At 45.3% G+C, this 27,291-nt stretch overlaps 1 protein-coding gene and 1 non-coding gene across 6 annotated transcripts; both read left to right on the forward strand.

Moving 5' to 3' along the window:
- STMN1 (stathmin 1) lies at positions 1 to 27,291 on the forward strand. Of its 5 annotated transcripts, none has more exons than XM_067014491.1 (5): positions 1 to 118; positions 23,464 to 23,536; positions 24,041 to 24,213; positions 26,155 to 26,346; positions 26,776 to 27,291. In XM_067014491.1, the coding sequence occupies exons 2-5, from the start codon at positions 23,524 to 23,526 to the stop codon at positions 26,845 to 26,847; spliced, it is 450 nt and encodes a 149-aa protein (XP_066870592.1). In that variant the 5' UTR covers positions 1 to 118; positions 23,464 to 23,523; the 3' UTR covers positions 26,848 to 27,291. The 5 variants fall into 5 exon arrangements, with proteins under 5 accessions (XP_066870592.1, XP_066870610.1, XP_066870603.1 ...); XM_067014509.1 differs by lacking the exon at positions 1 to 118 and adding an exon at positions 4,495 to 4,782; XM_067014502.1 differs by lacking the exon at positions 1 to 118 and adding an exon at positions 21,090 to 21,690.
- TRNAG-GCC (transfer RNA glycine (anticodon GCC)) lies at positions 8,966 to 9,038 on the forward strand. The gene has a single exon. It is a non-coding gene; the product is annotated as a tRNA-Gly (tRNA).

Raw genomic sequence — 27,291 nt, forward strand, 5'->3', positions numbered from 1 at the left:
GTTTTTTCCTAGCTGGCCCAGGGTGTCTCCCATGCAACGGCTAGAGGATTCTGTCAGAGGCTCCTGGGAGTGGCAACTGACTGGTTTCCGGAAAGACAAACTAAAACCCAGCTCCAAGGTAAGCTCCGGAGCCTGGACCCTGGCAAATTAGTCTTTTGGCCTGGTTGCCATGGAGACAGACAGGCAGCAGCTGCGCGGGAAGAGAGACCAACAGCTTCACCAACATCTAGGATTGAGACAGCCATGGTGGGGGAGGGGCTCAGCACCGCCCTGTCTCCCCCAGATACAGAGGTTCCTGTCTGCCCCCCAACATCCAGACTCGCAGGATCTGGTGAGTTGCCAGGGTCACAAAAGGAGACATGGCAGCGCTGGCTCCTGAAGCCCCGGTTTTCTGCTCCAGGCCAGTGCCCTCCCGCTGCCCCACAGTTGCCTCCTGCTCAGCTTTTGGAGCAAACAGATCTTCCAGCGCTGAGCTCCTGGGCCCCGGGAGTGTCCCCAAGCTCCCTCTCTGGAGGGGATAAGTCATTGGAGGTGAATCCCAGAGTGTTCGCCACCAGAGGCCAATTTGGCCCCGTGCTCTGTTGCTGTCTCTCTGGAAAACCTGGCAGGGGCTGTGACCAGCCATTGTCTGGGAAAGGAGCTTGAAGCTGAGCCCAGAGGGAACTCGGTAAATGATGGGGTTTATTGTTCCCTCATTTGACGCTACACTGATATCATTAATTTGTGGCTTCAAGCCCTGTCCTCCCTAACCAGGAGGAAAGAGTCCTGGCTCTCCCCTCCTACGGGTTATTTCTGGAGAGAGGGGGCCTGGGATCCAGATCGCCCGAGTCCACTTTCCCTGCAGAGCTGCCAGGAGGTCGTGTCTCAGCGTCTCGGTTTCCTCAGAGGAGAAACGAGGCTGGTGTCCTGGTGTCATCTGGGGCTTTGCGCTCCTGGGCATTGCACGTGAGCAGGGTGGCCACCTGAGAATAGCCCTAGTGTGGAGGGACAGCAGAGAGCTGGGGAAATGCAGAGACTACTGCCTACCAGGAGGGCTTCTGATATTGCTGTTTTAATTATGGAGGTAGTTCATGGGTGGGTATAATTAAAGAAAATGTCAATGCCAAGGTATGCAAAGTAAATTGAGAAAATGACCCACCACCTTAAGTCCCAATCCCTCATCCCTGCTGGAAACGAATGATAATTTTGTTGTGTATCTTTTCAGATCTTTCTCTATGCTTATATTTTTCCCCCGTTATTATTTTTTAAATCACACGAATGATATGAGAACACATTTTATAAAAGATGCAAACACCACAGATAAATGTAGAGTCAAAAGGAAAAGTGTTCTTTTAGTGTATTCCCTTCGCCAGAGGCAGTTATTGTTAACAATTTAATATGTCCTCCATATATTCATGTCCAAACACAGAGTTTCAGCTTTCCTTTCTTCAGCATAAATGCAGTCATAACATCCATATTGTTCCCCAAGTTGCTTTCCCTGCCACAATAGTATGTTACTCTGCAGATTTTTTAAAATGTTGGTTTAGGGCTTCCCTGGTGGCGCAGTGGTTGAGAATCCGCCTGCCGATGCAGGGGACGCGGGTTCGTGCCCCGGTCCGGGAGGATCCCACGTGCCGCGGAGCGGCTGGGCCCGTGAGCCATGGCCGCTGAGCCTGCGCGTCCGGAGCCCGTGCTCCGCAACGGGAGAGGCCACAACAGTGAGAGGCCCGCGTACCACAAAAAAAAAAAAAATGTTGGTTTACCTACCCCATTCTCCATAACTGCTGCTTAATATTCTGCATTATGGATTTTCTGTACTTATTGAAGTGGTCTCCTTCGATAGATGCTTGAGTTGTTTATGATCTTTTGTTATTAATAATAACACTTTGCAAACTTGTGCATCTATTTATGCAGGGTTTATTTCTAGAAGTAGAATTGTTGGGTTAATATGTCTGTATATCTTTCATTTTTCTAAATACTGTGGGGATTTATTCTTAAATTTTGTTTTTTAAAGATTATCTAAGACATAGATGTCCATTGCAAAAAAGCAGGTAAGTATACAAAGCTATATAGGGGGGAACAAAGTCACTCACAGTCCCTCCACCCAGCAGTCATGACTGTCTACTTTTCGGCAATTATTGTCTATGCCTGCTATTGTTACAGTGACAGAGCATATTGCATAGATAATTTTCTACCTGGCTTTTTTAAAAACATAATGCTATAAGCATTCTCCTATGTCACTAAAATATTTTTGTAAATACGCTTTCTGTGATTTTATGACAGTATTATATATACATACCATAATTTTCTTTTCTCTGTTGTTGGACTTAAAAAAATCTATTTATCTATTTATTTTTGGCTGTGTTGGGTCTTGGTTGCTACTCACGGGCTTTCTCTAGTTGCGGTGAGGGGGGACTACTCCTCGTTGCAGTGAGTGGGCTTCTCATTGTGATGGCTTCTCTTGTTGTGGAGCACAGGTTCTAGGCACGCAGGCTCAGTAGTTGTGGCACACAGGCTCAGTAGTTGTGGCTCGCGGGCTCTAGAGCACAGGCTCAGTAGTTGTGGTGCACGGGCTTAGTTGCTCCGCGGCATGTGGGATCTTCCCGGACAGGGATTGAACCCGTGTCCCCTGCATTGGCAGGTGGATTCTTAACCAATATGCCACCAGGGAAGTCCCCCGTTGTTGGACTTTTAAGTTGCTTACATTTTTCTCACTATGATCACCCCTCAGTGAATTCTTTTTGCATAAATCTTTGTCTGAAATCTAATAATTTTCTTAAGCTAGACTCCTGAAAGGAGAGTTACTGGGTCTAGAGGTAGGAATTTTAGTGAATCTATTTTTTTAAGTTGAATTTTGAATTGCTAATACATACACATGGTAAAAGTTCCAAAGGTACTAAGGATTACACAATGAAAAAAATGTCGTTCTCCTAATTGGTCCCTCGGCTGTGGTTTTCCTTCTTAAAGGCAACACTATTACCTGTTTGTATATCTTTCTTCTGGGAAAAAAAAAAAAAAAAAAAAAAAAAAAAAATATATATATATATATATATTCCTCTTTCCATATAAAACTTGTAGCACATCATATACATACTTTTTTCTCTTTTCACTTAATATTTCTTGATGATTGTTCCACATGTAAAATAGAGAACTGCTTTATTTTCTAGAAATACTACATAGGGGGTTTCCCTGGTGGCGCAGTGGTTGAGAGTTCGCCTGCCGATGCAGGGGACACGGGTTCGTGCCCCGGTCCGGGAAGATCCCACATGCCGCGGAGCAGCTGGGCCCATGAGCCGTGGCCGCTGAGCCTGCGCGTCCGGAGCCTGCGCTCCGCAACGGGAGAGGCCACAACAGCGAGAGAGGCCCGCGTACCGCAAAAAAAAAAAAAAAAAAAGAAATACTACATAGAATTTCCTTAAATGGAAATAGTTAATCAATTGGTACATTTTTAGGTTGTTTCCCATCTGTTGCTATTCAAGCAGCGCAGTAATGAATGCCCTTCCATATATGCCATGTTCTCCATGTGTTAGTGCATCCGTCTGTAGAATAGATTCCTTTAAGTGGAATTGCTGGGTCCTAGGGAATATGCATTTTACATATTGATAGCTATTGCTATCTCTGCAGAGGGTGACCATTTCCTCATTAAAGGGTGTGGACAGTTTTTAAAGCTCTTGATCCAAATAGCCAAACTGCTTTCCAGAAAAGTGTTACCTATTTACACTCTCACCAGCAATACAGTGTCCTGTTCACTTCTCCCACTGAGTAAAAATAGTATGGTGATGTTTGAAGTGTTATTTTTTTCAAAAGGATTACCAAAAGTAAGCAAATAGTTACTTTTTAATACTTTTTAAAATAAAATAAATTTAAAAAACAGAATGCGGGAGAAATTCCTAATCCCAGTTTTGCCACTGTGTACGTGACCCTGGGAAATTACTCATCCTCTCTGAACCTGTAATGTCTTAGAGTTGTCATGAGGAGGAAATGAGATAATACACCTAGTACAGTGCTTGGCACATAGCAAGGGCTCAAAAGGTGGTAGCTAAGAAGAAAATTTTGTTAAGGAAAACTAACAAAAAATGCCAGCCTTTCAAGTAATCCCGACTGTGAGGGGAAGGGGGACTTCAGGCTCTTTAAGTGGCCTGGGCGGTGCCAGCTTTGTTCTTTCCCTCAAATTATCCCACTGATCTTTCCTGCCTTGGGGAGGAAAAAGGAAATCTGGCCACCAGCTCCTGGGGAGAAACACCCCACACCAGGACTGGCTCTTAAGAGGGGCTGGGGTCCGGGACCTCACCCAGCTTCACCGGATGCCTTTCAGAGGAGCCCAAGCAGAGTTTAGTCGCCGCCCTCCCTGGAGGTCCCTTTCGCGGAGCTGACACCCTGATCGGAGGCTAGGGAGAGAGAAGTGTCGGCCCAGCCTTCCATTGCTCCCTCAAAGCGAACGGCAGACGGCCGCTGCCTGTGCTTCGGTGGGCGCGGCTGGGAGGTCCCGGTGAAATCTCCTCTGTGCCGTTCTCTGCGGCTCTCGCCCCCTTCCAGGCCCTCGGCCGCCGGCTGCAGGCCCCGCCAGAGGCAGCCCACTCTCTCCGAGGTGCTGCAAGTGGCAGGGAGGTGTCGCCAGGGCTTGGTGCTGGATGCTGCGGTCCGGCTTGGCGAGGCTCTGCCCGAATTCAGGGCCGTCCCCTCCTTCCAGAGGAGCTGCTGACCTGAAAAAACAGGCTGCTGGAGACGCCATTTCTGGTCCCACCCTATGTCGGCCGAGGAAGAGCCAATCACCATCCTTGTGTGCAGCTCTGAAAACTGCAGGTAGAAACTGCCTCGGGTGGGAGAAAAGCTCTGCGGGGCGAAGCCATTTTCTGGGAGGATTTGCAATCATTTCTACTCATAGTATAATCACCATGCTGGAGAATTTTAGCCATGCCGCCGTCCCCGCCCACCCCCCTTACACTGGGGTCTTTCCTGGATTTTCCAGGAAGAGCTAACAGGGGCAGTACGGCGTCGTGCAAAATTGTGCCTCGGGTACCAGTTGAGGAGGGGTCTAGCCTTGGCCCTGAACTTAACCTGTTAGGTGACTTGTGAGAAAGCAGTACAGCCCCAGGCCTCATTCGTCTCATTTAAAAAAATGTAGGGAAGGAATAATATCAGACCATGTCCAGGATTGGTGAAGTTGTGGGGAAATGGATTCCCTCGATTTGTCCTTATCTAGTAAAACCGAAAATATTCATACCCTGTGCCCTGACAATTCTCTTTCTTGGTTTCTACCCTGGAGAAATACTTGCACATGTATTCAAGAAGACTGTCCATTGCACGACCATATCTAATAACAAACCCTTGAAAACAGCTCACTGGCCATGAATAGGGAAAGTATAAATAAAATAAGTCCCGTATTCATAATGAGTCACTATATTGCTGTTAGAAGGAATAAATTAGATCTATATATGCAGAGACGTGCATCGAGTTCAAAATCTATTAAGTAAAAACAGTTGTAGAATGATGCATACAACATAGTACGGTTTTGGCAACATATCAAACAGAACTGTGGATTTTCTGTATCTTCAAACATATGTAATAAAAGAATTTTTTTTTTTTTTTTTTTTGTGGTACGCGGGCCTCTCACTGTTGTGGCCTCTCCCGTTGCGGAGCACAGGCTCCGGACGCGCAGGCTCAGCGGCCATGGCTCACGGGCCCAGCATGGCTCACGGGCCCAGCCACTCCGCGGCATGTGGGATCTTCCTGGACTGGGGCATGAAATCGGCAGGCGGATTCTCAACCACTGCGCCACCAGGGAAGCCCAAGAATTTTTTTTTTTTTTTTAATGAAAGGACTGAAAAGTGGCTTTCTCTGGGGAGAGGAGCAGGGAGTTGGGATAGTGAATGAAGGTGAACAGGAACCTCAGCTTTCTTTGTAAATTCTAATTTTTTTCTTTAAAAAAATGACAGTGCATTCCTATGTTAAGGAATTTTAAACTGCATATTCATAAAGAAGGCACTGGAAACAAATGTCAAAATGTAAACAATGGTTTATTCCAGGTGATGGGAAACGTGTTATTTTCTTCTTTGTACTTTTTGGGGTTTGTTTTAGTTTTTAAAAATTCAGGGATAGGGCTTTCCTGGTGGCACAGTGGTTAAGAATCCACCTGCCAATACAGGGGACATGGCTTCGAGTCCTGGTCCAGGAAGATCCAACATGCCGCGGAGCAACGAAGCCCGTGCGCCACAACTACTGAGCCTGTGCTCCAGAGCTGGCGAGCCACAACTACTGAAGCCTGTGCGCCTAGAGCCGGTGCTTCGCAACAAGAGAAGCCACCGCAGTGAGAAGCCAGAGCACGTCAAGGAAGAGTAGCGCCCACTCCGAACAACTAGAGAAAGCCAGGCGTAGCAACAATGACCCAGTGCAGCCAAAAATATGTAAATAAAATAAATTTTTTAAAAAAGAGAGAGATCTAATGCTATTTTATAGGGAAAAAGAATGCAGGGATATTTGTACACCAGTGTTCATAACATCATTATTCACAATAGCCAAAAGGTGGAAACAACCCAAATGTCCATCGAAGGACTAATGGATAAACAAAATGTTGTGATAGAATATTACTCAGCCTTAAAAAGGAAGTAAACTCTGACATATGCTACAACATGGATGAACCTTGAGGGCATTATGCTAAGTGAAATCATCCAGCCACAAAAAAACAAATACTGTATGATTTTGCTTATATGAGGTACTGAGTAGTCAAAATCATAGAGACAGAAAGTAGAATGATGGTTGTCAGGGGTTGGGGGGAGAGGAGAGGGGGAGTTATTGTTTAATAGGGATAGAGTTTCAGATCTACAAGAGTTATGGGAATGGATGGTGGTGATGGTTGCACAACAATGTATGTGTATTTATTTATTTATTTATTTTGGGCTGTGCCGCGTGGCTTGAGGGATCTTAGTTCCCAGGCTAGGGATTGAACCCATGCCCCCTGCATTGGGAACGTGGAGTCTTAACCACTGGACGGACCACCAGGGAAGTCCCTATGTGTACTTTAACAGAAAAAAAAATTTTGTAAAAAAAAATTCAGTAGAAGACATAACTAACAAAATCCTGCTATCAGCCATTCCATCAATCTAGTAGAATACGTCATCAAATCTAAGATGTTGTCAACTGTAGAATGCACCATTATTTCATGTAACACCAAGAAAGAAAAACTGATACCAGTTAAACTCTGATATCGACTGATTAAAAGACATCCCATTCCAAAGATGGTAATTTTTTAAGTGCATCTTAGATTCAGTAGAATATGGTAAGCAGTTTATACACTAAATGATCACCTTTTAAAACCCATCTGCAGGGCTTCCCTGGTGGTGCAGTGGTTGAGAATCCGCCTGCCGGTGCAGGGGACACGGGTTTGTGCCCCGGTCCGGGAAGATCCCACATGCTGCAGAGCGGCTGGGCCCATGAGCCGTGGCCGCTGAGCCTGTGCGTCCGGAGCCTGCGCTCTGCAATGGGAGAGGCCACAACAGTGAGAGGCCTGCGTACCACATAAAAAAAAAAAAAAAAAAAATCCATCTGCAAAGTTCAGATTGGTTTTTAACTGTAGCACACCTGTCCTTTGTTTTTTGAACAGATTGTGTTTGCACACCATCTCAGAAAAATAAATGGTGACTTGTCTACCTAAAAGAAAAGGCAGGGAAGGGGTTCAGGAGTGACCGTGTGACCCATCAAATCCCTCAGCTCAAGAGCCTGCGATCCAGGACTTCCCTGGTGGTGCAGTAGTTGAGAGTCCGCCTGCCGATGCAGGGGACACGGGCTCGTGCCCCGGTCCGGGAAGATCCCACATGCCACCGAGCGGCTAGGCCCGTGAGCCATGGCCGCTGAGCCTGCGCGTCCGGAGCCTGTGCTCCGCAACGGGAGGGAGAGGCCACAACAGTGAGAGGCCCGCGTACCGCAAAAAAAAAAAAAAAAAAAAAAAAGAGCCTGCGATCCTGTGATTCTAGTCATAATCCTGAAAGTCCTCGCCCTACCCTGAAGGGCTTTCAAGGGCCCTGGTGCTCCAGCCTCCACCCACTCTGCAGTCTCACCAGTTGAAGCCGGAGGGCTCCAGCCAGGGCAAGGCACTTGCAATTCACAACTGTGCTAGGCTCACTCTCTCTTCTGCGCACTTATTTGCGCTCTTTCCTCTTCCTGGCACCCTGTTCCCTTCCTCTCAGCCTGCAGATTTCCTTCAGGTCTCCCTAGCTCAGCTGCCCCTTTCCCTAGCAGGCCTTCCCTGCTGTCCCTCCCCTGCCTAGGTTAGCCGCTGCTCCCTGTACCCTCTCAGGACTCTGAGCTTGTTGCCATTTGCTGTGAGCTCTTGGGACCAGGGACTTGCCTTCCTCGTTACTGTACTCCCAGGGCCTAGCGCAGGGCTGCCACCTCAGAGTTCCTTAGTGACTATCTGGTAAATGAATGTCCAATTAGGATCAAAAGCAGCAAACTCTTCTCGGGCTGTTTCCTAGTAGTCATTCTAGAGACCCTGAAACTCTGGGGGTTCCACTTGCATAAGGTAAAGGGCAGAACCAGGATTTGAACCCAGAGCCCACACTCTTAACCACTATGCTTTAAGCCCCTAATGCCTCAATTTGTTCATGAACCAAATACGTACTGAGGGCCTACTATGTGTCAGGCACTGTTCCATAGTAATAACGAAAACGGACACAGCCCCGATTCTCACGGATCTTACATTCAAGTTGGTGCTGGGGGAGAGACAGAAATAAATAAGTATATAATTTGCCTATTTGTGAAAAGAGGGAGGGAATATACAGGACAATGGGAGGAACAGGTTGGAGGGTGGGGGAAGATCAGGAGTTCAGTTCTGGACACACTTAGTTTGAAATACCTAAGAGACAACCAAGTGAGGATACAGAGTAGGAGTTGGATAAATGTCAAGAGCCCAGGGTGTAAGCCTAGGCTAGATAATACAAATTTGGAAATCAGCAGCATAGATGGTATTTAAAACCATAGGACTGGGATTTCCCTGGTGGTCCAGTGGCTAAGACTCTGCACTGCCAATGCAGGGGGCCCAGGTTCAATCCCTGGTCGGGGAACTAGATCCCACATGCCGCAATTTATTATCCTATGTGCTGCAACTAAGACCCACCACAGCCAAATAAATAAATAATTTTAAAAAATCAATAAATGAAAATAAAACCATAGGACTGGCTGAGATTGCTAGGGATGTGATTGCGTATAGAGAAGAGGGCCAAGTACTCAGTCCTGCCATACTTAGAGGTGAAAGAAATGAAGAGAATTAGCAAAGGAGACTAACAGGGAACAGCCAGGGAGGTAAGAGGAAAACTAAAAGAGTGTAGTACCCTGTAAGCCAGGGAATAAAGTGACTCAGGGTCAACAGCGGCAAGGATGACGTCGGCCATTGGGTGTGGTAACGTAGATGTCATTGGTGATCTTGGCAAGCAGTGTCTGTAGACAGAGGTGGAGCGCGCATCTGCAGGAGGAGGGTTTAAAGAGAAAAGGCGGAGAGGAGTCGGAGACAGCAACAAAGACGGCCCTTTTGGAGCATGTCGTTATAAAGGCTGAGCAGGGAAATGGGGGACTCTGGAAGGAATTATCGGTAGGTTTAAGGAGGAATGAATAGCAGCCTGGAAATATGCTGATGTAGGGGAGACTGATGCAGGAGAGGGATGTGAGACAAGTAGGGGTCCTAGGTCCTCCTTTTCATGCTTCTACCCCTCCTCTTTCTCCAGCTTTGTTTCCCTGGGTTTTCTCCTGCTTTCTTCTCCTCGCCCCACGCTCTCTCCTTGTCATGAGCCACCACAGTCAACTTTACCTCTGCGAGCATGCGGTGCAGCAATTCGCTCTTTCTGGAAAGTTAGCCAGGTTTTATCTTGACCTTTGTTCCTACGAAGCAGTGCTCCATCAGGCCACTAAAACAGGATCTTTTCTGTCCCACGTGAGGGTGACCACCAGAGGCCCCCGTCATGTACCACCAGTATATGGTTTGCCTTTTCTTTGGTGGGTATCTTGTGAACCCAGCTGAACTGTAAGGACCTTAAGGACAGGGACTCCACGTGATGCTTCTTTGGGTCCCTCATGATACCTAATTGGGTGTTGTGCAGAGTATTCATTTACTCAACATTTATTGAGTTCCTGCCGTGTGCTGGGATCTGTGCTAGGTGATCCGGATCACCAGTCCCTATCCTCAGAGAGCTTGTGGTCCAGACAGGAGGCAGACGTGTAATCAAATAATAGCAAATAAAATGTTGAGTGCTATGCTAGGGAAATAGCAGTGGTGGGTGCAGTGGAGGCTTAGAGAAGGCAGAGGTTAACCACATGGGGGATGGACAGGGAGGACTTCAGGGGGTCTTCCCTGGGGGTGGCAATGCGAAAGCACTTGAAAGATGGCCAGGAGTTTCCTGATCGACCGGAGGAGAGAGGGCATCAGGCAGAGGGAGAGTGCAAAGTCACAGAGGTGTAGAACAGCACCGCACGTTTGGAAAAGGACAGGTCTTTTGATACGATGGTACGGTGGGGAGGGGCACTGCAGAAACGGTGGTGGGAAAGGATCCTGGAGAGACAGAAAAGAATTGGATTGTGGAGGGCTGTGTGTGCCAGGCTAAGGAACTTGGCCTTAATCCCATAAAAGGGAAGTACGGGATCAGACTTTTAGAGAGAACCCCGTGGTGACCGTGGAGTAGAGGTTGACTTGCTTTGGGCAGTCATGGTATTAGAAACAGTTTACTTATATTTAATTAGATGCCGATATTTAAAAATCAGGCGGTTTCACAAGAAATCCTAAATTCCAGCTTCTCTAGCCACACATTGTTCTACGATAGCCATCAGCCAAAGCTAGGTGGGAGCCTTCTGTTATGGATTGAACTGTGCCCCCCTGCGAAGACGTTGAAGTCCTACCTGTAACCTTGAAAGTGACCTTATTTGTAAATTGGGTCTGTGCTGATAGATGATCAAGTGAAGATGAGGTCACCAGGTTAGGCCTTAATCCAGTATAACTGGTGTCCTTACATAAAGGGGAAATTTAGACACAGACAGATGCACATAGAGGGAGACAATGTGAGGACGTGGGGAGAATGCCATCTATAAGTCAAGGAACAGCTGGAACTACTAAAAGCTAGAGGAGAGCACAGCACATTCTCCCTCCCAGGCCTCAGGAGGAACCTGCGGTCATCTTGATGTTGGACTTCTGGCCCCCAGAGCTGTGAGATGATAAACTCCTGTTGTTTAAACCACCCAGTTTGTGGCACTTTGTTAAGGCAGCCCCAGGAAAGTAATGCTCTCGCTTAGATGGGGCCCGCACTCTCCAGTGATTTGAGTTGGTAAATGCCTATGCTGGGAATGGATTCGAGGAAGGGGACGGACTGAAGACCATTTAGTAGGTGGTCTGTGGTGATCCAGCAAAGTGGTGGGGAAGGGGGAGCGGTCTGTGAGAGCTCCGCAGTGCTAGTGCTTTACTGATGGATGTAGGGCTTAGCAATAAGCCCAGAAGGTCTGTAAACCAGCTCTGAGTTCCAGAGCCCCGTCATCTGCTTTTCTTTCCCTCATGTATTTTCTCTTCCACAGCATCCCACCCTTCTCCACCTGACGCCTCAGCCACCTCCACCTTCCGGGCTTGAATTCTACTCAGTGTATAACTTTCACCCTGCCTCGGAATGGGTGTGATTTCAGCAGCCTTGGTTTCAACTTCCTGTGACAGCTGTAACCTCAGTTCTCACTGAATTAATAAGACTGCTGATAAATGCCAACGGCTTGGAAGTTTTTATAAGTGACCAGGAATGTGTTTTGTGCCAGGCCATGGGAAAATGGGCTATGGAATGGCCCAGAAATTTAATGAATTAAAAATAACGAGTCAGGAATTCCTTGACAGTCCAGTGGTTAGGACTTGGGGCTTCCACTGCGGGAAGCCCGGATTCCACCCCTGGTCAGACTAGATCTAAGATGAAAATCATCCTCCCAGCCCCTTGTGGGAAGAACGGTTCATTTCCCTGTTCAAAGTCCCAACAGCCCAGCAGAGGGTGAGTGCTTCTACCTCACCATCCCCATGCCATCACCATCTTTCGTGTCATATTTGGAAAAGGTTGATTGGAAGGAACAATAGAAAGCAACCCGCCCACCCCCCCACCCCCTCACCCCCATCCCCCCACCCCCCGCCAAGCCTCCCCACTAAAAAAATTGTCACTGGCTAAGGAAACAGGGTGCTACCTGCGAGGTGGTATCCTGAATAGGATCCTGGAACACAGAAAGGACCCCAAAGGAAAAATGGGGAATCCAGTTAAAGCTGGCCATTTGGTTAATAGTGTTGTACCAGTGTTAATGTTTTAGTTTGGATAAATGGACCATGATTATGTAAGATGTTAACATAGCGGGGAGCTGGCTGAAGGGTCTATGGGAACTCTGTGTACTGCCTTTGCAACTCTCTGGAAATCTAAAATAATTTCACAATTAAAAGTTTAGGGCTTCCCTGGTGGTGCAGTGGTTGAGAGTCCGCCTGCTGATGCAGGGGACACCGGTTCGTGCCCCGGTCCGGGAGGATCCCACATGCCGCGGAGCGGCTGGGCCCGTGAGCCATGGCTGCTGAGCCTGCGCGTGTGGAGCCTGTGCTCTGCAGCAGGAGGGGCCACGGTAGTGAGAGGCCCGCGTACCACAAAAAAAGTTTAAAAACAAGTTAAATATATATATATTTCAATGTCGCTGTGATAATACTGGTCCAGAATATACCCTTAGTTATGCTGTTTGACCCTCAGCCCTAAGTGTTGTTTAATGGCCAAAAAGATATCAGCCAGATGATTTGACATTTGCCGACTGTCTATTCATGGCACTGTAAGGATACCAAGACAAAATCATATAGAACCCTACCCTGAAGGAGTTTACTCTCTAGTGAGGGGGACAAACATATGTATAAATAGCTACAATACCAGGAGAGTGTGTGGGGATCGGAGAGATTGATCAAGACCTTGAAGGTGGAGAGAATTTCACTAGAGACAAAAGCCAAGGACTCAAGGCTGGGGGTTGGTGTCAGCGAAACGTATAGGTGTGTGACTTTCCAGGGAGATGGAAAGAGTCCAATAAAGCTGAAACTCAGAGGGGTGGGGGGGAAGTGGGGACAGAGGTCTTAGAGACATAGAAGGACCTAAGCTCAGTGAGGAGGACAAAACTCCTTTCTATTTTTAATATATAATTGTTTTATCATTAATAAAAGGAATATATGTTCACTTCAAGAATGTTGGAAAATCCAGACTAGTACAAAGACGAAAACTAAACTCAACTGTTGTTTTGCCCTCCCAGAACAAATATTTTGGTACATTTCCTCATTATATTTTGTTCCTTGTAGTTGAGCTCATATTGTACACACAGTTGGGTAGCCTTTGTTCATTTGTTTCATTTAGCTTAATATCACGAGCCTTTCCCCATCTCATTTAAAAAGAATCTTAAAGCATGAAGGGAGGTCACTTTCCTCTTAATGAAAGAATCCTTCTTCACCATCTTGGTGGCTGGCTGATAAATCTTTGTCTGGACACCTCTCCTAGCCAGAATCTCATTCATTCTTTAAGACATCCATTCTATTGTTAGGTAAGTCCAGTGACCACAGAGTTCTAGGCATCAGACATAATGCCAGGTATTTTATACATATTATTTCATTTAGTCCTGACAACAGCCCTATGAAGTAGGGGAATTCTCCCCATTTCACAGATGATGAAATGCAGGCCCCAAAAGAGGAAGTCACGTGCCCAAGCTCACACAGTAGTAACTGAACAGTACCTACAGCATCATTTAAAGCACAGATTCAAATTCCTGCTTGTGTGACCTGGGACAAATGTCTAAAGTTCTCTGGGCTTTCCTCCCCCCATTCGTAAAATAATAAGGTTAGGCTAATACAACAGTTTACAGTGAGAGCTAAAAACACAGACTTGGAACCTGACTGCAAAACATCTGTGCTTCTCTGTGTGTGCACTAGTTGGTTAAGTGACAATCTCTTTGCAGGCCTGCTGCTAACATTTGCCAGACCCAAGTCAGGAGTATAAAAGGGAAGCCCACATACCTTACGTCTAAGCATTTAAGAGTTATAAATCAAGCTAACAAACCATTTTCTAAAAATATATGCTTTATCCTTGTACTTTGACAAGTACACCTCCAAAGTAACTTAGAAAGCCAGGTTTTGAGTTGAGAATTCTTGGGTTCTTTGGAGTTCCAGGTCAGACTGTGGCCGAGCTAGATCCCTTCTCTTTCTATTTCTGGCTCCTGTGTGCAACCCCTACCCCCCAGCCCCCATGTGCAGGCTTTATCCACACCCCTTACGAGCAGCCAGCCTACAGGGGTGTACTCATTGGCAGGGAAGTTTGCCCTTGGGAGGATAGACCCAGGGAAGGGGCTGGTGCAGTTGCTGAAAGTGGACTCTGGCCATTTGGACAGGGAATTCTGGAGTCCTGGTTCCCAGAGTATGGTCTAGAAGGGTGCCCAGGCTCAGGGTGGGCATGGCTCCTTGGCCCCAGGGGACTCCTCACCTATGAAAATGGGCGCAGCTGGAGGAGGGTCAGAGTGAAGCCCTTTGAAGTACAGGGCCTAGGACAAGGACCCTGTTGACAAGTCTAGGAAGATACTGTCTCTTTGTGCCTCAGTTTCCTTTAGAGTGACCAACTCATCAGGGTTTGCCTCGGGCTTTCACAGTTGTAGCACTGAAAGTTCTGAATCCCAGGAAAAACCCTTAGTCCCAGGCAAACCAGGACAGTTGGCCACCGTCACTTCCTCATCTTTACAATTAGGTTAATAATCTCATAAGATTGTTCTGGGGATTAACATGAGTTAACAGACATGGAGTGTTTAGACCAGTGCCTGCCATGTGGTAAGCAGTCTATAAGTATGTTGGCTATTATCATTTATTTTCAAATTTCTTTATTGTAGTAAAATATATATAACATAAAATGCACCATCATAACCATTTTAAAGTATACAGTTCAGTGATATTAAGTACATTCATAATGTTATGCAACCATCACCACCATCTATCTCCATAACTCCTTTCATCTTATAAAACTGAAACTATCCCCACTAAACAATAGCTCCCTATTCCCCCTCCCCCCACCAGCCCCTGGCAAACACACTTCTACTTTCTAGCTCTAAGATTTTGCCTACTCTAAGTATTTCATAAAAGTGGAATTAGGGACTTCCCTGGCAGTCCAGTGGTTAAGACTCCACACTTCCAGTGCAGGGGGCACGGGTTCGATCCCTGGTCGGGGAACTAAAATACCGCTGCCACAAAATGTGGCCCAAAAAAAAAGAAGAAAAAGAAAGTGGAATCAAACAGTATTTGTCTTTTTTTGACTGGCTTATTACACTTAGCTTAATATCCTCAAGGTCCATCCATGTTGTGGCATATGTTAAAATTTCCTTCCTTTTAAGGCTGAATTATGTTTCATTGTATGTCCACACCACATTTTGTTTATCTATTCATCTGTCAATGGATATTTGAATTGCTTCCATGGTTTTTGTTTTTGTTTTTTTGTGGTACATGGGCCTCTCACTGTTGTGGCCTCTCCCGTTGCGGAGCACAGGCTCCGGATGCACAGGCTCAGTGGCCATGGCTCACGGGCCCAGCCACTCTGCGGCATGTGGGATCTTCCCGGACCAGGGCACGAATCCGTGTCCCCTGCATCGGCAGGCGGACTTTCAACCACTGCGCCACCAGGGAAGCCCTGTTTTCTGTTTTTTTTATAGTAGCCATCCTAATGGGTATGAGGTGATGTCTCATTGTGGTTTTGATTTGCATTTACCTCATGATTGGTGATGTTGCTTATTTGCCATTTGTACAGCTTTTTTGGAGGAATGTCTATTCAAGTACTTTGCCCATTTTCTTTTTATTTCTTTTTTAAAAAAACTTTTCATTGAGGTATAATTGACATATAGCATTATGTTAATTTCAGGTATACAACATCATGATTCGATATTTGTAGTAGCAAAATTGTTACCATAATAACATCTAATTAACATCTGTCACCATACATGTTATAAAAATTTTTCTTCTTGTGATGAGGACTTTTTAAGATATATTTTCTTAGCAACTTTCAAATATGCAATGCAGTATTATTAACTATAGGCACCATGCTGTACATTATATCCCCGTGACTTATTTATTTTATAACTGGAAGTTTATACCTTTTGACCTCCTTCACCCATTTCACCCTCCACTCTGGCAATAACCAAGCTTTTCTCTATATCTGTGAGCTTGTTTTTTGGTTTTGTTTTGTTTTGTTTCAGATTCTACATATAAGTGAGAATTTGTCTTTCTTTGTCTGACTCATTTCACTTAGCATAATGCCCTCAAGGTCCCTCCCTTGGCCCATTTCAAATCAGGTTGTTTTGTTTTGAGTTACAGGATACTAATCCCTTGTAAGATATATAATTTGCAAATATTTTCTCACTTTCTGTGGGTTGCCTTTTTACTCTGCTGCTTTTGTCTTTTGATGCACAAAATTTTTAATTTTCCTGAAGTCCAATTTTTCTTTTGTTGCCTCGTGTCACACTAAGAAATCATTGCCAAATCCAACATCATGAAGCTTTTGCCCTATGTCTTCTTCTAAGAGTTTTATAGTTTTAGGTCTTATAATTAGATCTTTGATCCATTTTGAGTTAATTTTTGTATATGGTGTGAGGTAAGAGTCCAACTTCATTTCTTGGCAGGTAGCTATCCAGTTGTCCCAGCACTACTTATTGAAAAGACTGTCCTTTCCCCCATTGAATGGGTCTTAGCACCCTTGTCAAAAATCATTCAACTGTATATGCAAGAGTTTATTTCTAGGCTCTCTATTCTATTCCATTAGTCTATATATCTGTCTTTATGCCAGTACCACACTGTTTTGACTCCTGGAACTTTGTAGCAAGTTTCTAAATCAAGAAGTGTGAGTCCTCCAGCTTTGTTCTTGTAGCTACTATCATTTTAAAGGTTCCATTCTATTAGAAAATACTAAGTTTCTATAAGTGGAAGCTTGGGTGAGAAAGAGGGAAGAGTTGAGTTTGACTGAAGTTTTAGATCTGGAGGGCAAGAGTCTAGCAGAGCCTCTAGCAGAATAAGGAATTCAGATATGGTTGGTGGGAAGATGTTAGTTCAATGTGGGTCATACAGAATTTGAGGACCTTATGGGGCATCCATGAGGAGATGTCCTTTAGGCAGCTGGATATGTTTTTTAAAGTTCAGGGGAGAGATGGAAGCTCAAGAAGGCAAATAGGGAGTCATCCCCATAAAAGGAATTGTTGGAGGAAGGCATGGAGGTAGATAAGAGGGATGAAGGTTAGAACATAGAGTGAGAAGATGGCAGGGGCAGTGACATCTAGGCCCTGTTCCACTCACACATTTAATATGTGTGCATTTTACCATATTTTATTGACTCACATATGCCATGTATTTTTAAGATAGCATTATTTTATATGCCACTAAGAAAATATGCTGTCAGCCGTTATGACGTGGTACTTATGGACTATGAGCACACTGATTTCAACAATACACAAATGTGGGGGAAAATACATCTTAGACTGGATTAAATAAAATATATGCCAGCCACTGTGTCAGGCATCATGGAGAGGGGAGTGGGATACAGCTATGAAGAAGACCCTGCCTTTGATAATCTTCCAATCTCCTGGTGACACCTGCAGATACTTCTACCACAAGACTGATTGAGACAGTGATACAGTGCAGGCACCAGAGCTGTTCTGAGATCAGCTTCTGCTTTTCAAGTATTGAGAGTAGTTATTAATATAGACAGAACTGACAGCCATGTCTTTCTTGGGATTTCTAGTCCTCCCCCTCCTTTTCCCTAATGCCTGAAATTTCTAGGGACAAAGCCTTTCCATCCATTTTTAAATGAACTGAGATAATGAATTAAAACACCAGTGTTTTGTGGTGGGTGTTGAATTTGTACAACTCCTATGAAAGGCAATTTGGAACTATCCAAATTACAAATGTGTTTGCCCTTTGACCTAGCAATACCACACTTTCAGATATACTTACCCACATGGAAAATGCCATAAATACTAGCTTGTTCATTACAGCATTGTTTGAAATAGCAAATAATTGGGAATAAGTTAAGAGCCATGGATGGGGCACTGGTTAACTAGATTATGGAACATTCATACATTGAATCCCAGATCCAGGAAATGCTTGATGTATGAGCAGGGAAAAGATCACTGATATGTACTGTTAACTGAAAAAATGCTAAGTGCAGAACAGTTACAGCAGACTACTATTTTATTACGAAGTGGAGAATAAGAATACATAGCTAAAAATTTGCTAATGTATGCATGGAGAAACCCTGGGATACATAGGAAACTGATAACAAAGGTTAAGGTGGGGGAGGGGTAAGTGGAGAATTTGGCAGATGGGGATAGAGAAGGGAGGAGTACTTTCTATACTTTATTTCTAAACTACGTGAATGTGTTGATCTATTCAAAATGTTAAATTAATTGAATTTTTAAAAATACCCCATAGGAAGAGTTAAGCCAGTGACAGTGATTCCCACCAAAAGGAGAAAGTCTACTAGTCATCATTCATTCATTTATTCAGTAACCTAAAGTAATCAAGAAACTTCTCTAGCAATAATGGTTAACAAGTCTCAGCACTGAGATGTGCCAGGCATTGTGCTAAGCACTTTCACATACATTATCTCATTTAATCCTCACCACCTCTATCTGGTGGAGGTGTCCAGCACCAGAAGAGGAAGCTGAGGATGAGAGAAGTGGTTCTTGCCTAAAGTCAACTGCAAACATCCAGGCCCCACCCTCCGGGGCCAGGCTCAGTTCTGGGCAGGCACTAAGGACACCGAGACAAGGACACAACCCCTGCCCTCTTGGACTTAGTTGTCTAGTGAGGGAGACAGACAAGTAAAATAGCAGACTCACAGACAGGTTTTGAACAGGAAAAGGAGTGTTAGAGCACGATGCCTAACGATTAGGGGCAAAGGGAACAGCGAGGCTGGGGACAAGGAGAAAACCTCTCCCACGACACCCTTTTGCCAAGGACAGGCCCTGTAAGCAGCAGTGGAACCTGGAGGCGCCTCCACGGCAGACAACCATGCAGCCTCAGAACCAACAATGAACAAAGGCTGCCGGTGCTCTGTAAGAACAGAGCAGATCTGACAACAGCCCAGCTTGTTTGATCAGTGTAGACATCCCTTCTGCACTTTGAAGCCTGAAGTGCTCTCCTTTAGCTGTCTACACAGATCAAATAAGCTGGATGACTGCCATATCTCTACTTCACTTTGTGTTAATCCATAGTCGCAGCCAGCTCCACAGCAATTCGACCAAACCATCTGAGCAGAGGCAAAAATAATTCTCATGGGCAAAGACAGACAATTCCAAGATGTGAACATTAACTCCTTGCTGCCACTTCAGGAGGGAGTGGATTTTGAAGTTAGTTTTAGGAAACTTCCAAGAAGGGAGCTTCTGCCCCTCTCCAAAGTGAAATGGCAAAGCTGTTTCCTCTCCTTACAGTCTGAAGCCCTTCCTATTCCAAGGCTCATACATGAACACTCATAAGAGTTGACAACTGGGACTTCCCTGGTGGTCCAGTGGTTAAGACTCTGAGCTTCCACTGCAGGGGGCACGGGTTTGATCCCTGGTGGGGGAACTAAGATCCCGCATGCAATGCGATGTGGCCAAAAAAAAAAAAAAAGAGTTGACAATAAATAGCAGTGGTCTAGCTCTTAGAAAAGCAGCCCCACCCTAAAGAATAGGATCATCCCACCAGACACATTTTTATTCACAGGATCATTCTGGGGGAAACCTTACTCCAGCCCCCTCAAGTCCTCAAGCAGCAGTGGGGATCTCAGGAAATCCTTGTCATAGAGACTGGCAGGGCCAGGCTTCTATCAACAAACCCAGGAGCCAAGTGGCATCGTTAAAAAAAAGATTAAAAATCTACATGAGTTCTAACATCTTCATTCCTAGCTGTGGTTTCCATGGAAATAGACATCTGCTCCAGGGAGAAAGAATAGGTGGGGGGAAGTGGTATAAGTGCTTTAAAATAATCAGTGTTTTGAAAGATTTATTTATTTTTCTGTCAAAACATTAGTAGTCAGAAATGTGAGATTTTTGTGGCAATTTCTTGTATTTAAAAAAAATGTATCAAATGGGTGGGACCTTCCTCTGCAAACCTCCAGATCAAGTACAAAGACTTCAAGATAAAGGCTGGTGCAGGGCATAACAGACCTCTTGGCCTTGGGTTTCTTGCTCGTGTGTGTGTGTGTGTGTGTGTGTGTGTGTGTGTGTGTGTTGCCTGCCAATCTGTCACTTTTCAGTGAGCTCTTATCCCCACTCCTCTTCCTAACGATTTCTGAGATTTTGCTCAGAAAATCTGAAAGATGGAAACACCTGGCTGTTTGGTGGCTAAGTTTGGTCTGAGAGGGAGAAGGCTCTCAGGGCTCAGAATCTGAATTATTCCTGGTCCTGCTCACATGCTAAAGGAAAACCACTTAGGTTGAGGGCGGGGGAGAGGCCGACCCCACACAAGGACGATTGTTGGAGAAAATGCTGCAACAAGCATATTTCAGGCATCAGTGCATTGCTAATTGTTTGCTTTGTGTGGTGTGTCTGCTGCCTGTATGATCCAGTTTTCCTTGTCTCAGGCACTCTGAATTGTATTTAACTCCAGCATATCCCTAGTGACTAGCTGGACATGGGGAGTCTTTAAATTAGAACTCCTGTTTCAGCAAACTGGGTCATGTTTGTTTCTTGGTTTGGGGAGGCGGAGCAATAAAATGAAGGTGTCCTTTTGCCTAGTCAGGACCTCAAAGCAGGTGCTTTGGTGGAATGACCACCACCGAGGACAGAGCCTTGGTCGGGGGAATGGGAGAAGGGGCTTGGGAACCATGTTCATTTTATTTATTTTTCCTCTGGCTTGCTTTTCTGTGGTAAGAATGAGGCTAGTCGTTTTAAGATAGCCAGAGTCAGACCAATTTCCTTTGTGTATCTGCTGTGCTTCTGATCTATCCAGGGCAGGGGGAACCGTGACCTTGTGGCTTCTTTTGTTTTGATTCTTTAAAGGGCCTCCACCGATCAGGGAGCACGTGCTTCAAGAACAAAAGCAACACTTAACTGCAGTCTGTGTAGTAGTCTAGAACTGCTATTGCGCTTCCTTCCCTATCATCCGGCAAAAGGCTTGACAGAACAGATGGGAGTCTGCATTTAAGCCGAGTGACTTTGTTAGACCAAAGGAGATCAAATTCCAGAGCCTCTTGCTTTCCCCCCACAGGTCTCTGGTCACCAGCTCAGGGACCCTAATATGGTAGCGAGAACTCACACAGTGAGTTAAGGGCCACACCCGTGCCCTGTTAGGGCTGAGTGGGTTAGAGATTATGATGATGTCACAATACAGGTGACAGATGGGGGCGTCGAGTGGCATTGTCCTGTCACAAGGGCTTAGGCGTCTTAGGTGGCGGTACAGGGTGCGGCACCGAAGGGGCAATGAGCTGTCCGAGTGCTGCCCTTGGGGCGACGTGGGGCAAGTGACTCAACAGACGCGGAGTCCAGGCGGCTACGGTCTGAGAGGTAGAAAGGGACCCTGCCCCGCCCTTTTCCTAAGGATGGGAGAACTGGTTCAGACCCAGGCAGGGTCACCGCATCACCCTCTTCCGTGGCCAGACGACCGTCCCAGCCCCCGGCTCACACCTGGAGACACCGCCAAGAAGCCCTCACCCCTCGCATTGTCCTTCTGTCCCGCCAGCCTGAACTACACTTCCCGAGGTGCTCCGGGGTCCTCAGGGGCGGGGCCCACTTGGGCTGTGGGGGGTGGGGAGGGGCCGGCACGTGCCGCCTCTCTCAGCCAATGCGGAGCCCTGCGGGGAGGTCACGTGCCTCTGTTTGGCGCTTTTGTGCGCGCCCCGGTCTGTGGGTGCTCAGAGTGTGGCCAGGCGGTTCGGACCGAGCAGGTGGGTGTGGGGTTCCAGGAGGAGGTGGCGGCGGCGGCTGCAGGCTGGGGGCAGCGAGAGGGACGCGGCCGGAGGGAGGGGCAGGGTCTTGGCAGCGACCCCTTGCTGGAGGGCGGCGGGCGGGGCCGCGGGCCCCAGAGGGGCTGGCGGGCGGGGATCGCTCCGCTTTGTGTGTGGCTCGGGCGGAGCCTTGGCTTTGTCCCCGCTCCCAGGGGGCGCGGCTGTGGTGGGGAGGGGGCGCGGCCTGCTGGGCGAGCTCGGTGGGTTAGCCCTGGGATGTCGTTGAGGAGACAATAGGGGGCGTAGGCCCTCGTTTGGCCCCCACCTTCCTCCTGTAGGCGCGGCCCCGCTGGGGTCCCCATTGTCTGAAGGGGCGGGGCGGCGCCCCCAGGGAGCAGCGCCCGAGAGGCTGACACCCCATGAGAGCGCTCCAGTCCTCGCGGTGGGGGGCGCAGACCGCTTGGGAGGCGGCAGATTGGAAGTGAAGGAAAGAGGTGGCGAGCCGATGGCGGGGTACCCCACGGTTTCTTTTCGGGGACTGCCCCAACCGCCCAGCTGCGGCGAGGGTGGGGGCCGCCGCAAGGTGTTTTTGGCGGGAGTTGGGGGGGGCCGTCCGCACGGGGCGAGCCCGGGAAGGGCGGAGTTACCCGGATAGGACCGTTAGCCCCGCCTACCCCGCCCCTTCCCACGCGCGCGGGCTCCGGGGTGTTGTGAGTTCGGGGAGATTCGAAAAGGCGCGGGGAGGAAGGGGCGGGGCCAGCGGCCGGAGAGTAGGGCGTGCTCTGATTGGCCGGGGGCGGCCTGCCGTTTTCCTCGCCTGGGCCAGGGCCACGCCCACCCTGGATCTGGTGCTGAGTCTAATGCTCCGCCGGGGGTAGACCGTGTTGCTGACTCGGATTTTAAGTTCCAGGTGTTGTGACCCAGTATTCCTACGGTTTTGGTACTAGTTTGGGGTCTACAAGAATCATGACCTTTAAAAAAAATCAAGGGATGTAGAATTTTTCATGAAAAAATTCTACACAAGGCAGCAACTATTGTAACCTAAAACCTAGAGGTTCATAAAACTAATTAATGTTACCAGCTGTTGGACAAGGAGCTTAAACCGCAGGAACAATGGGAGTTCGACATTATTGGTTAATATTAGCTTGGGCGTTTTGTTTTACACATGGCAGACACAGACAAAGCAGGGGTGGGTATTTCATTTGCACAATGAGTTGTAGGCAGTGTTAAGATGGCTCCGGTCTCACTAGGCGTTGAACCTTGAATATCTTCTCACCAGGGGGAAAATATAGGGGAGGAAAAAATCTTGTGACTTAAACTCCGTCTAATTTAAAAAATATAAGTATTTTTTGAACAGGCAAGCTCGGTTAACTTCATCTTCTGCAACCAGCGTTTTATTCAATTCAAATTTCCCAGTGTTTGAGTATTTTATGGATTTTTATAATTTTCTAGTTAATGATGTCTTATTTAATTCCACAGTAGTGATTTTTCTGACATTGATTTATATGGATGTGATTTGAGGTCCCTTTGAATCGATGGCATGGAAATGCAAAGAAATTGATCGCATGCTTTTGAAAATTGTTTCCAGGGTTTTCCTTGCTAGTGGATTGTGTAGAATACACTACCAGTCTCTTGTCTTCTGTTCACCATGGCTTCTTCTGGTAGGTAATCTATTTGGAAAATCCGAAATTGTGATGGGCTTCTAATTTTAGAATAGGAGATGGCTCAAGTCTTAAGCTTATAATTTGGCACTTGTGTTTTGGTCTTACCAAAAAAAAAATCTATTTTATAAATCAGGATAATTAAAGGAGAAAAATTATTATTACTTGAATGTACTGAGAGCTCATAATTAAATGTTTCATTATTAGATGATTTGGCTTGGTGTAAACCAAAATGTGGAGTTTTGCATAAGTCTTTGTTTTGTTCAGGGAAATGATTGTCAAATACTGATATCTTAGAATGGTATTTATTAATCCAAAAATGTTGAGCTTTGTTTTTCTGGGAGGTGGTATTTAGATAATAATTTCTTGCCTGTAAACACAGCTGCTTCATCAGCCCTAATTCTATTCATTAAATTGATTTGGGTTTTAGCAAACGGTAGAACAGTTTATTAGAATAGGAAAACTCCATTTTTCTGAATATATAATAAATATGATAAAATACAGATATCCAGGTGAAGGAACTGGAGAAGCGTGCCTCAGGCCAGGCTTTTGAGCTGATTCTCAGCCCTCGATCAAAAGAATCTGTCCCAGAATTCCCCCTTTCCCCTCCAAAGAAGAAGGATCTTTCCCTGGAGGAAATTCAGAAGAAACTAGAAGCTGCAGAAGAAAGACGCAAGGTAAACGTCAATTCACAGAAAACAGGATATTTATTAATGTAATATGGCAAATCTGTTTTATTTTTATAAGGGGAGGAAAACAGGATTGTAGCCAGATGGTGATTATAACTGTGTGAAAATTACATATGCCAGTGGTGGGAAGAAAATACCAGCCATCATTTATTGAGCTCCTATTGTGTACCATCTCCTTTACTTATATTCTTCTTTTCTACAGTGACCCTAGAGGGTAGGTGTTGTCTGAGATACTAGATTAGAAAATCGTCTCAGGAATGTTGTCATTTTTCTGAGTCATATAGCTAGTGTATTGGAGCCAGAATTCAAGCCCAGGTCTGCCTGAAACCAAAGTTCATGCTTCTCATGCTTTCTTTTTGAAAAATAGATTTGCTGGTGGATGATTCTTTTTTTTGTCTCTTAAGGTTTGGAGTTTTTTTGTTTTGTTTTTTGGGTTTCTGTGTATGTCTGTGTGGTTTTTTTGTTTTGTTTTTTGAGAGCTGTACAATAAAAACGTTTTAAATTACTAGTTATGTGATTGTGTTGCTCAGCTGGCATACTGGTATTGTGGCAGCTTTTATCTAAGTACTTCTATTATAAAGTAGCTATCTTTAAAAAGAACTAGTCAGAAAAGTCAACAAATATTAATATGCTTGTTATAGAAAAATTGAGAACCACAGAAGTTTCTAAGTAGGAAATTAAAAGTATCCATTATCCTACTTTGCAGAAACAACTATTGTTAACATTTTGATGTATTTCCCTCTATTCAACGTTTCATTAAGAATCTTAAATAAATTCTCATTTAGTCCCCCTTTCCAACAACCTTGTTTGGGGTAAGTGGGTTTACTTTTAAAATTAGGGAAATGAAGGCACAAAACGGTGAAGTAGTAACCTGCCTACGACCAACACACTTAGTGTTTTGAAGTCTGGTACATGTAACCACACACATACACTTTGGGTCCCCTTTTAAGCTGCTGTAGCATGTGCTGTACACCTTTTGGTGCCGCATGTTTTATGTATGTGTGCTGACCCACTGTCAACATGGAATTACTTCCCCAGGAAGAGTGGCTGTGTTTGCAGTGGTGTTTCATCTCCCACCTGCTCTTCTATTTAGTCTGAGTTGATGGAGTTTGATGGAGTTAACGTAGTTTGAGTTCATGGAAGAGATACAGCCGAAGGCTGGACAGAGACTTTTTTTAGGACTCAGTGCTGGCCCTGTAGTCATTAGTCTGCGCTTTACATAGTAACTGGCTAAATATAGTGAAACTCTTATCACGACTGGGATTTTGAAGAAGAGAATTAACAGAACCAGTGGCAGATGCTCTGAAGTTTTCCTGCAAGTTGATGCTTCCAAACACATTGGAATCTGTTTGGCAATAAGCTATTCTGAGTCTGTTGAAGGAGGCAACAGAGCTCCAGTGGTCTGGAATTTAATGCAGCTTCCACAGAAAAAAGCTAATAAGCCTTTCCTTGAAACAAATCCTCTGACTTAAATAGTAATCTGGAGGCTTAGTCTTAAATTTTCTATCATTGCCATGTATTTTCTTTTTATCAATATGGTTACATTTTTTTTATAATGACCTAATTTTCTTTAGGTAGCCTTTGAAGTTAAAAAACCAAAATTCTTTACAATAAAGTGCCATTCCTAAGTGCATGTCACTCAGGTCATCTTGATACCATTAAGCAGTAAATCTTACGAATATTTCCTAAAGGAATAATTGGGCAAGAATCTCTGAACAAATATGGGCAGTCTTCCAAAGTAAATACAAACACTAGAAAGAGAATATCATTTTCATGGCATTTTGATATGGATAATTCAGGTCCTGACTTCAGTATTATTTAAAGAGATCTAATTTTCTATCTTCAATCCTCAATTAATAATTTATTTTGTGATTTTTAACTATGCTAAATAACATTTCGGAGAGCCTAGCCTGTTAAATTTTTTTCCAGTCCCATGAAGCTGAGGTCTTGAAACAGCTTGCTGAGAAACGAGAGCACGAGAAGGAAGTGCTTCAAAAAGCGATAGAGGAGAACAACAACTTCAGTAAAATGGCAGAAGAGAAGCTGACCCACAAAATGGAAGCCAACAAAGAGAACCGAGAGGCGCAAATGGCTGCCAAACTGGAGCGTTTGCGAGAGAAGGTTGGTGTCTCTTCCTGGCTTTGAGGGGCTTAAGAGCTTGAGGTTTGATACACCAATGAAGTGGCTTGAACGCTCTGCCTTGATCACATGTGCTTGGTGTCTTTGTCATCAATTTGGGGGTTAACATGTTAAATCAGAGGCATCTTATTTTAAATAAGAAGGAATATTCACCAATTTCCAGCATAATTGCACATTCTTTGGAAGAGCAGTAGAAGGGCTGAATCATTAGGTTCCATGAGTAACCCAAGAATTTCAAAGATGATGTCTGAGAACTCTAATTATGTGATTCCCATAATATATAATTATATAATAATAGTATATTATTATATATGTTATATAACGAACGTACTGATGCTGATTTGGGCCTCTTGGGTGTGTGACCTGGCAGGCATTTTTACTTGGCTGATGACATATACTATTTCTTTACAGGACAAGCACATTGAAGAAGTGCGGAAGAACAAAGAATCCAAAGATCCTGCTGATGAGACTGAAGCTGACTAATTTGTTCTGAGAACTGACTTTCTCCCCCTCCCCTTCCTAAATATCCAAAGACTGTACTGGCCAGTGTCATTTTATTTTTGCCCTCCTGACAAATATTCTAGAAGCTGAGGTAGGACTGTATAGGTAGATCCAGACTGTATGATGTTGTTTTAGGGGCTAAAGGGGAGAAACTAAAAGTGTTTTACTCTTTTTCTAAAGTGTTGAAGTCTTTCTAATGTAGCTATTTTTCTTGTTGCATCTTTTCTACTTCAGTACACTTGGTGTGCTGGGTTAATGGCTAGTACTGTATTGGCTCTGTGAAAACATGTTTGTGAAAAGAGTATGTAGTGGCTTCTTTCAAACTGTTAGATGCTGAATATCTGTTCACTTTTAAATCCCAATTCTGTCCCGATCTTAACAGATGCTACTGTACTTGAATGGTTAATAAAACTGCACAGTGCTGTT

Source organism: Kogia breviceps, chromosome 1, assembly GCF_026419965.1.
Source record: "Kogia breviceps isolate mKogBre1 chromosome 1, mKogBre1 haplotype 1, whole genome shotgun sequence".
In the NCBI taxonomy this organism is placed as follows: Eukaryota; Metazoa; Chordata; class Mammalia; order Artiodactyla; family Physeteridae; genus Kogia; species Kogia breviceps.